Source organism: Terrapene carolina, unplaced genomic scaffold (genome assembly GCF_002925995.2).
Source record: "Terrapene carolina triunguis isolate 2854851 unplaced genomic scaffold, T_m_triunguis-2.0 Scaffold165, whole genome shotgun sequence".
Taxonomy (NCBI): Eukaryota; Metazoa; Chordata; order Testudines; family Emydidae; genus Terrapene; species Terrapene triunguis.
In genome coordinates this window covers 2,426,415-2,436,817 of record NW_020664516.1, presented here as the reverse complement: position 1 = coordinate 2,436,817, position 10,403 = coordinate 2,426,415, and the positions used below count along the sequence as shown (strand labels likewise).

Here is a 10,403-nt window from a genome sequence, read left to right as displayed (position 1 = left end):
CTGTTTTTTAATGTAGCCCTTTTTCCTAGTTCCGGCTTTCAACAAACTGCAATGTCTTTATTCAGAGCCAGTAGTGTTAGCATCCAAGTTGTGCTAAGGATTGAAGCGCCCAGAGTATGAATCTCACATGGCACCATAGCTTACCTCTCCTTACCTTGATGGCGTTAATGTAGGTGGTAAGTAACAGCTCACAATCCACAGGCCAGTCACTTGAAATCCAGACCTGTTCACAATGGGAAAAGACTGCAACTTGTTTTGGGGGGCACTAATAACGAGACTAAATTGGCGTGGCCTGAGAGCGTCTGCTGACTCTGGCCTGTTTACCACGTCTAGCCCTGGCTCTAGCCCCAGCCTCCCGAGTCTGTCTCCCTATCAGTCCCATTACTGAGCTTGGAAACGGCGGGGTAAGAGTGCAGTGTCAGTCATAACTGTGCCCCACACATGCTGGCCTTGGATTTCATCAAATCCCAAAGTCAGCCAAACCCACTCAGCTAGAAAACCACACTGTTGTTAGCAAGGGCGCCTGTACTTTTTAATTCTCTCTCTCTTCTGTATACGTTTGTTTTTGCTTATGAGTTTCATTGCACTTGCTTCCATTACACCTGTCAGCCTTTGAGTAATGAGCAAGCCAGCTTGAGGAGAGTGGGTTTTAGGGCTCGACTGGCTCGCAATCCACACTAAATAGACAGTAAAAAGGCACTTTGTTGTGCAGTCAGTCCAAGAGCCTGAGCCTGCACCATTATAGTTATAGGAGATTTTCCATTGCTTTGAATGGAAGCAGGATCGAGCCCTAAAGGTTCCAAGCCTGATTTGGATTTCACCAAAGTCCTGATTTGGAATCAATGTAAGAGGGAGCCTAGCTGGACAATGGGTTCTGGACTGATCAGGTTTCTGAGGCGCTCTAGGAAGCGTTCCATCGGGATTTTTGCATTTACTGCTGTGTAGCTCTAAGGAACTGAGTTTCCTTGACACAACTCCTTTTCTGATGTTTTTAAACCCTGCTGTGTGGGGGTGAACGTATCCCCACCTTCCCTCCCCTGAAGCGGTGGGAAAATACCTGCCCTGAAGCAAGCTGCCATGGCTGAAAGGTGAGGCTGAGAGCTGGGACTCACAAAGGAGCAGTGTTTGGGCTATGGCAGAGGCCCTGGGTTCATGGAGGAAAGCACACTGCCTGGACCCTGGCCTGAGAGGACTTTTGCACCTGGGCTGAACAGCACAGACGTTAAGAGACACAGCATTTAGCTTGCTTTGGACTCACTGGGCTGACGTTATGGTGCTGACTCCCGGTGAGCCAGAGGTATTTGCTGCAAGTTAACCCTTCCAGCCATCTAGAGGAAACTTTGTTTGACATCTGCAACTGTGTCGTGCCTGGCTATGTGAAACCCAAAGTCTGCTGAACCCTGACAGCCCCAGGCCCTGACATAACTCTCCATACTCCTTGGCACACATAGACCCACACTGACAGTACCCTAACGCACCATCACCAGTTTGCTGTCTTGTATGGTAGGCCCTACAAACGCTAATGAAGAGAATACCATGGATTGCCCAGGGTGACAGTTTTGAAATAGGACCATTCTCACTTCCCATTTACTTTCCTCTTTCCAGTGGCAACATCCGTGTTCCAGTTGCAAGCCTGCGGGCATCCTGTTTTCCTCTGCTTTATACCCCCATCCTTTCTAATACCTCCATCATGATCATCGTCCTTCTGGCCAGGGGTTAAGGTGATTTTCTCGTCCAAGTACATCAGTGATTTTGCTTTTATTCAGCTGATGGGTTGGTATTAGGGCTAATTTACATGAACATTTGGTCCGCAGCAAGCTGGTGTGTAAATCTACTCTGTACTGCTCGTTGTGCTCTGAGTGTCTGTGTGAGCTACTGGGCAGGAACAGGTCCCTGTGCGCAATGATCTACCCCCGTTTTGAAGCAGCGTAGATCAAAGCATGAGGGAACTCTTTGGGCACATCAGCAGGATGCACACAGACACTTAGTGCGCAACAGGCTGGTGTGAGGGAGTTTTACACTCCAGCTTGCCACGAACTAAGCGTTTGTGTAGACAAGCACTCTTTGCCTTTAAGGGACTGAATCGGTGGGCTCTGCAGCTTTCTGCTCTGAGGATCACAACAACCATGATGGAGAATCCGATCTTACTGCTTAGCCACTGAGTCAGCCCTGACCTAGTCCTTTTAAAGAGAAATGTACAAAGTCAGAGAGCTGTTAAGATGTACATTAAGCCTCAGACAGTAGATAGTGTGGCAAACAAAATTTGCTGCATACTGCATGTGTCCATACACCTGCTCTGGGAATAGACTGCCAGGATGTGAAGTGATAGAATTAGTTATATTTAACTTGGGGAATAGTAGAACAAAGAGCACTGAATAATTATTACAGACTTGTATTAACTAAGCCAGGGAAAACTATCATTTGTGCCTCAGTTTACCTCTCCTGCTAGATTAAAGCCTCAGACAACTTGGGCTGGGTTTTGTTTTGTTTGGAGCCATCGGTATAGATTTTACATTTCGTTAAACTTGTGTAAATCCATAGTAACTCCTTGGAAGTTGTTGAATCAGGGAGAGATCAAAATTGGGCCCAATGGCTCTATAATGAAACGAGATGCTGTCTATGGTTTACAGGTAGTATGCAGTATTGTTGTACCCGTGTCGGTCCCAGGATATTAGAGACAAGGTGAGAGAGTTAATATCTTTTATTGGACAAAGTTGTGTTGTTGAGAGAGACAAGCTTTCGAGCTCCACAGAGCTCTTTTATTCATAACTTTGCTAGACACTAAAAATCATGGACTGAATAGAGACACTGCTTTTATGTCTATTACAACAATCTATAACCCACTAACAACCCCCACCAACTGCTCCCCCCCCACACACTTCTGTTGAGATGAGTTCCTGTTTGCATCCTGTAAAACTTGCCCATACCGGTATTGCCCTGGCCTCTTCTTTTGTCATTCAGTGTTGCACGCATTCTAAAGCAATATGCATTTCCTCACCTTTTGGGGGCGAAGCCAGACTTTGAGGCACCTGCTCCCCTACTTGGTGTAAACTTTGCTTGTGCCAATCAGAAACGAACACAAACAGGTTTTGGGCCCCGTCCCCTATGACACTTCTATGATGTCATAGTTGGTACTTTATGGGCTGCCTGCCATGTGCAGGCAGGGAGAGGAGAAAGAAAAACGAATCCTGTGTATCCTGTGTACACCCGTAACCGAGCCTGATCACCTCGAAGCCTCTCTCTCAGCTCACGTGTTTCAAACAGAGTTTCTACGTTTGCCGGTCGTTATGCGTTGGTTTGTATTCGTAAGTATCAGTTATTACTAATTGCTGCATCTTTGTTTATAAATATTGTTAGTAGATACTTTAGTCATTGTGTGTTTTAAGTTTCATTAACTCTATTAGCTAATCAAACGCTGCTCCCTTACCCCTTGTAATTATCCCCAATAAAACTTTAAATTGATTAATTTTAGTTGTGTGTGTGTGTGTGTCTGCAGTTTGCATCGTGACCCATACTCTCCTTGCATCCCTTACCAATATAGTCTATTGCCACGTGCAGCCTGGTAAATAACAGGCCTGCATTTTCTTTCGCCCCTGCGTGCCCGTGGCAATCCACAACTTCCTTTCCTCCTTATGACGGGAGGGGTGTTAACAGGCCACTTCACCTTGAATGGTTCCTTGAAACATGTATTAACTACTTATGCTAAACAATCTGTTCCACCTTGTCTTTAGCGGTGACACTCTGATTAAGTTTCCCAGACCTGAAGATGAACTTTGTGTAAGCTCGAAAGCTTGTCTCTCACCACTAGAAGTTGGTCCAATAAAAAGTATCAATTCACCCACTTTGCCTCTCTATGGTTTACAAAGTCAGTCTTCTAAATTTCTCTAGTATGCTTAGCCAGGCAGTAGCATCAGGATATAATATTCATGCTATCCTTGTTATTTATTGGTAGAAACCTATACCATGAAGTGCTATTAATAAGGCAGTTATATTTACAGTATGTTTAATAGTAAATCCATGCCTTCAGTTTTGTTTTTTTTTAATGTGTGTATCTGTAGTTGAAACTACTCTATCCTTCTTTTTTGTTTTAGGAAGGAGATGTTTGGCCAAATTCCACAGCTGAAATTAATGTGATCTTTAAGCCCCGAGAAGCCAAAGTCTATCACAGAACCATCTACTGTGACATCTCAGGTACAGCATTCCTAACGGCACAATAAGCATAACATACTAATGTGTTTGGTTTTCATGTCGTGGGATTGCCAACACTAGCCCTGGTGTGAAGCTTTTCTGGTGGTGCTAAGCTACCCCAGAGGCAAGGCTTCAGGATGCAATGTCTGAAGTCACTAAATACACTGAGATCATCTAGGTCAAAATAAGGTCTGTCATTGTGTTATATGGACCACATAATATAGTAGCTTTCACTCAGATTTTCAGACAGTTACAAACTTGGCCTGTGGCTCCCAATCATTGCCTTGACTATGGCTCATATGGCATGACTGCATACATGGCAGGGCCCCGTCCTAAAGTCTGTTGCCATGCAGCCAAGCAGCAGCCCCTCTCCCTAGGCAGTCTTGCAGAGCCTTACGGAATGGACTGGCACGTGTGTCAGTACTAGCAGGACCAAGTCCTGTAATCCTAATGCTTCTCTCCCTGCATGTGGGTGGAGAGGAGAAAAAGTGAGTCTAGATCAGGGGTGGACAAATTACGGCCTGCGGGCCAGATCCGGCCCGTCAGGGCTTTGGATCCGGCCCGCGGGATTGCCACCCCCGAGATGCTACAGGTCCTGCACTGCTCCGTGAAGCAGCCGGCACCATGTCCCTGCGGCCCCTGGCACCGCCCCCCGCAGCTCCCATTGGCCGGGAACGGGAAACCGTGGCCAATGGGAGCTTTGGGGGAGGTACCCGCAGGCAAGGGCAGTGCGTGGAGCCCTCTGCCCCCCCTCCTCCAGGGGCTGCAGGGACATGGTGCTGGCTGCTTCTGGGAGTGGTGCGGCATGGGGCCAGGGAAGGCAGGGAGCCTGTCTTAGCCCCAATGCGCACTGCTGCCACCCCAGAGCCGCTCCAGGTAAGCAGCGCCGGGCCGGAGCCTGCACCCCAAACCCCTCCTGCACCCCAACTCCCTGAGCCCCCTGCCGCACCCCAACCCCTGCCCTGAGCCCCCCCTGCACCCCAACCCCCTTCCCTGAGCCCCTTGCCACTCTCCCACACCCCAACTCTGGGCCCTGAGCCCCCCTGCACCCCAAACCCCTCCTGCACCCCAAACCCCAACTCCCTGAGCTCCCTGCCACACCCCAACCCCCTCCCCTGAGCCACCCCCCGCCCCGAGCCCCCCCTGCACCCCAACCCCCTGCCCTGAGCCCCCTGCCACTCCCCCCCCCCCCCCCCCCCCGCCCTGAGCCCCCCTGCACCCCAAACCCCTCCTGCACCCCAAACCCCAACTCCCTGAGCTCCCTGCCACACCCCAACCCCCTCCCCTGAGCCACCCTGCACCCCAAACCCCTCCTACACCCCAACTCCTTGCCCTGAGCCCCCTGCCACACCCCGCACCTTCCCGCACCCAATCCCCTGCCCTGAGCCTCCTTGTAGACCCTGCACCCCTCCTGCACCCCAACCGCTTGCCCTGAGCCCCTTCCTGCACACCGCACCCCCTCCCACACCCCCTAACCCCAGCCCTACACTCATGGCCCTGCATGCAATTTCCCCACGAACAATTTCCCTCGGGCCAAAAAGTTTGCCCACGCCTGATCTAGATGCATGCAGCCCCCTAGGGACCGAGTGCAATGCTTTCCAGGCCTAGTGCAGTGGAGGCTACCCAGCATTTGCAGTTGAGAGCCACCTGTGTCCTGCTCCCTTTGACTGTATGCACATCTCAGCAGAGACTGGCATGGAAGCATCTTCTGATAGGAGTGACTGATTCACTGCCCCTGCCTGTTACCCCTTGTGGAGACAGCCATTAAACTCTGCTGTCTGAAACCAGCATGAAACATTCCTGGAACTGGGCAGTTCCTCTTGGGCTTGCTGCCTGTCCTGCTCAGCTTGCTGTAAGGCACTCCTCTTGAGCTGGAGGCTGTGGAGGGGTCAGTGGAACATTGTGGGTTTCCTAGTGGAGTATTTCCCTGTCTGTGGGTTTCTGAGATGGAGGGAACATCAGGCCCTTGAATTGATCTGTTGGCAGCCAAACTCCCGCTGAGCTGCTGGATAGTATAATCTGTGGTCTGTGCACAGTCATTTGTTGACTTCCATAAGGCTTTAAGCTAAAGGATACAAATGTCATGCAAGTACTTTTTACTTACATAGTAATTGCATAGGGTTTACTTGGCAAACATCACCTCCAGTAATTAAAGAGGGCTTCTGTCTTCCCATCCACCAGCTGCAAGGGTTGAGCTTCATTCCTCAGCCCTACTGAAGGAAAGATTTGTTTGAAAAGCCCTTGCCAAGGAATCCCACGTTTGACATGCTGCTCCTTAGCCTGGGCATCTAGGTCTCCCACCAGTGGAGTATTACTCAGCTTTCTACCGGAGTCCCCCGGTGTGCTGCAAAGGGATTCCACAGGCTTTTTCCTTGCTGACATCTGGAACAAAATACGGCAGTCAGGGAAGAGCCTTAACAAAATGAGCAGATTGCAGAGAGAAAGGAGAAAAGCCGCTGCATGATGCAAGCTATTTACAGGCGGGGGAAATCCACCCAGTTAGACTGACAGTAATAGCAGAACTAGAACTCAGCAAATAATTGCAGTGATTAAGAGGAGGGATGGTCTTGTGGTTAAGGCTCTGGATTGGGACTTGGGAGATCTTTGTTCTTCCACAGCTTCCCTGTGTGAGCTCAGGCAAGTCACTTACTCTTTCTGTGCCCCAGCAGTCCAGCTGAAAAATGGCAATAACAAACCTTCCTTTGTCTTAACTATGTAGATGATAAGATCTTCAGGGCAGGGACTGTCACAATGGGGTTCTGATCTTGGCTGAGGTCTCCAGGGGTAACTATAATGCAAATAATAATCTTTAATCAATTATTCAATGAATTTTGCATCTTATTCTAGTTCACAAATTTCTCATGTGTATTGAGTACCATTCACAAATTTCCTCAGTGAATAATGCACAGAGTGCTTGCAAGCAGCTCATTAGGAATCTTTGCAGTTCTTACTTTATTAGGCCCTGATCTTGCAGAAGAATTATGCAGGCAAATCCCTGCACCTCCGTGAGTGGGGCTCTGCATAGGTACACTTGCACAGAGGCCTTGGCTCATTACTCTGTGTCTTTCTGTCTCTGGATCAGGTGATTGCATAACTAGCCAATACAGCATAGCTTGCCAATTTGACAGTTAAGGAGAGAGGCCATTTGAAATTTGCTTTTGGCAAATATTTGAGCTCAGAATAAGCTTTTCTAGGTATACATGCTAGTAAAACCTAAGCTCTGAGTGTTTGTAGAAAACAAACATGGAAGAGCTGAGAACAGTCCAATTAAAATTCACTTTCAGATTTGACTGAGTATGTACAGAGATTTCTTCCACTTTTCCATTAGCTCAACACAGCACATATCCGGGTTCTGTACCCTGTGAGGTAAGTCAGGAGGTATTAGGAAAGGAAGTAGCCTTTTCATAGGTAAGATTGCATCCAGCTTCCATTGTAAAACCCTATTTGAGCACCCCTGGTAGGACGGACCATAGTGCACAGGCCCCCACAATTCTGTAACGGGGCCTGTGCCCACATATTATTCCCATCAAATTCAAATGGCTATAGGGCAATTCACTAGCATGCATGGAGTCCAAGTAGGATTCTGACAATGCTGGCAGCCAATTCTATAGTAAACTAACTAAAGATTTATTAGCTAAGAAAAAAGAATTGCAGTTACTGAGAGATTAAAGCAGGTAAAATATAACAATAGATAAATGACAGTTTGTAACTCCAAGTGGTGGCAATGATGTAATAAACTGCCAGTTTCCCAAAAGTCTTTCAGGGCTACTTAGAATAATTCTGGGAATCTCTGTCTTCTCGTTCAGTTATTCTGTCCTGTTAGAATCCAAACAGTCCAGAGACACAGGATCTTTCCTTGAATCGTATTTATAGTCTCTTCACACAGAAAGCAAGCTGAGAGTGTTTCTATTAACATGGCCTTTTCCTTTGATGATGGTGAGTGAGGAAAGCACTTAGACCTTTGACTATATATATATAATGACCACTTGCTGTGAAATTAGCATTTCTGTTAATTTATAATAGCAAGTCCTTCATTAGCTTTTCACAAGATTTCTTTGATGGGTAATTTAGTTACAAGGGTGTTTACCATGTAAATGTTTGCTATTACATTATGACAGGAACAGATAAGCAAAAACAATACCAGTAGCATTCCACTAGTTTTCATGAAGTTTAAAACATCTGAATACACACTTATACATCTAACCATTACTTTGATCTACACAAGTGAATTAACCTAAATACACCCTAGCATGCCCTAGTCAGCCAGGGTCACACTGGGCTTAGATGGGACTGACCCAGTCTGGCACTTCCTATGTTTTGTTTATTGAAAATTGGATCTTCTTCACAGGCCGTGAGACCCGGCTCCCCCTGCGCATCAAAGGGGAAGGGATGGGTCCCAAGCTGCTCTTCAGCTTCGACCAGCTAGATATTGGAAAGGTCTTTGTTGGGTCAACACACAGTTATGAGGTAAGCAGATAGGGCAGTGCTGATAGGCCCATGGCATGTGAACTACAGAGTCTGACTGCTTCCTATACAGCCAAAGGTGAGCTAATCCTACAGAGTATGGAGACTCCTGAACCCCAGAGCTTTTGGTAACTGCGTCATTTTGATTTGAGAGTGGCTGGGTGTCCTGAGCGCAAGCTCAGAATGAGCAAACCCTGGGCTTCATCTACCTTTGAATGGTGTGTATGTTCCCACTGCCTACTTCTAGGGGCGCATTTCTCCTCGCTGTATCCTTAGTGCAGGGTGTCTACGTCTGATGTGTTTTATGGCTTGAGCAGCACTTTAGGCACTAAAATAGCATAAGGACATAGCTAATCCTCTGCAAAAAGACTCCAGTGACTTCAGTAGACTTTGGTTCAGGCCTTAAATGCAATGCACCTTTGTGCTATGGCTGTTAAGAAGACACAGTGTCCAGGTCTACACTACAAAGTTTTGTTGGCCTAGCCATGTTGGTCAGGGTGTAAAAATCCATGCCTATAGCTGACGTAGTTCTGCCAGCAAACCCCCTAGTGTAGATGCAACTGTGCTGATAGAAGAGTTCTTCTGTCAGCATTGCTGATGTTAGGGGAGGTGGTGGTACTATGTAGGCAGAAGAACTCCTCCTGTCAGCGTACATGGTGTCTATGCTAGAGGGCTATGCTGACAGGTTTTGTACAATAGACAATGGCTAGTAGCTGGAACAAGCTTGCTGCATGTGAACTCAATTTTGTGGAAGTCCATTCAAACAACCCTCAGTTCAGTACATCCTACAGCTTCCTGAGGTTAAGGGAAATGCCACCTGATCTATTGACTGCAAATTACCACTTGCAAATGACTCTGAATGCTGTCCATTGCCCATCAATCTCTTCCCACTCCTTGCTCTCTTTGCAATGAGGACTTTAGGAATCAATCTGAAAGAGTTAAGAGTTTCTGCAAGTGAAGCAAATATTAGCAATGGCATCAAATATGAGCAAAAATGAAAAACACAGCAACCTAAAGAGGTATTAAATGAGGCAATGCATCATGTTGGACATTTTTGAAAGCCCTGCTGTGGCGGGGAAGGACATGCTTAAGGTGTTTCTTCACAGAAATATTTTGTACTCTGTGCATTTTTAATGCTGATGCCTTATTGCTTCTCTCTCTATCAATTTATTATTTTCCTTACCTGAGACAAATTTAAACAACTAGATGTTGCCCTTAGTCAGTGTTGTTCTTGGCAGCTACACAGTGAGTAAACTTCAACTTAGGGGTAGCTTATATTAGGACCTGGTGTAACTAAGCAGTAAAATACATGAGAGTGTGTATGATTATTTTTATTCTTTCCTCAATGAGGAAGAGGAGGGTGTGCAACTATTCTTTGCAGCAGTACAGAATTTTAAAAAACAAGTCACATTTTCATGCTTCTCCCTCAGTTTCTTTGCTAGATTCTACAAGGACAAAAGGGAGCGAGAGATTGTAAAACAGATGAAATGTGTCTGTGGAAATGGCAGGAAGTCACCCTGCAGCACTGAAGAAATTTATAATTTTGCCTAAGGCAAAATGTATCAGTGAAACAATGTGTTTGACAGTAGTGGGGACTTTTTGACCAGTATAAAGGGTATGATCTGGAGAGAAGCTGAGGCCTGCATCTCTTATTCAAGACAATGGGATTTGTGGGTGCCCAGCAATTTACAGAATCCAGCCCCAAACTTACAATGTGTCACAAACAATTGGGAAAGTCTTAGATTGTGCTT

At 46.8% G+C, this 10,403-nt stretch overlaps 1 protein-coding gene across 1 annotated transcript in view; it reads left to right on the top strand.

Annotated features, from left to right (window-relative positions):
* LOC112119564 (hydrocephalus-inducing protein homolog) overlaps positions 1 to 10,403 on the top strand; it is a 360,821-nt gene that overhangs the window by 82,017 nt on the left and 268,401 nt on the right. The window contains 2 exon segments of the mRNA XM_029912025.1: positions 4,092 to 4,191; positions 8,537 to 8,655. Coding sequence (XP_029767885.1) covers positions 4,092 to 4,191; positions 8,537 to 8,655 — 219 coding nt within the window.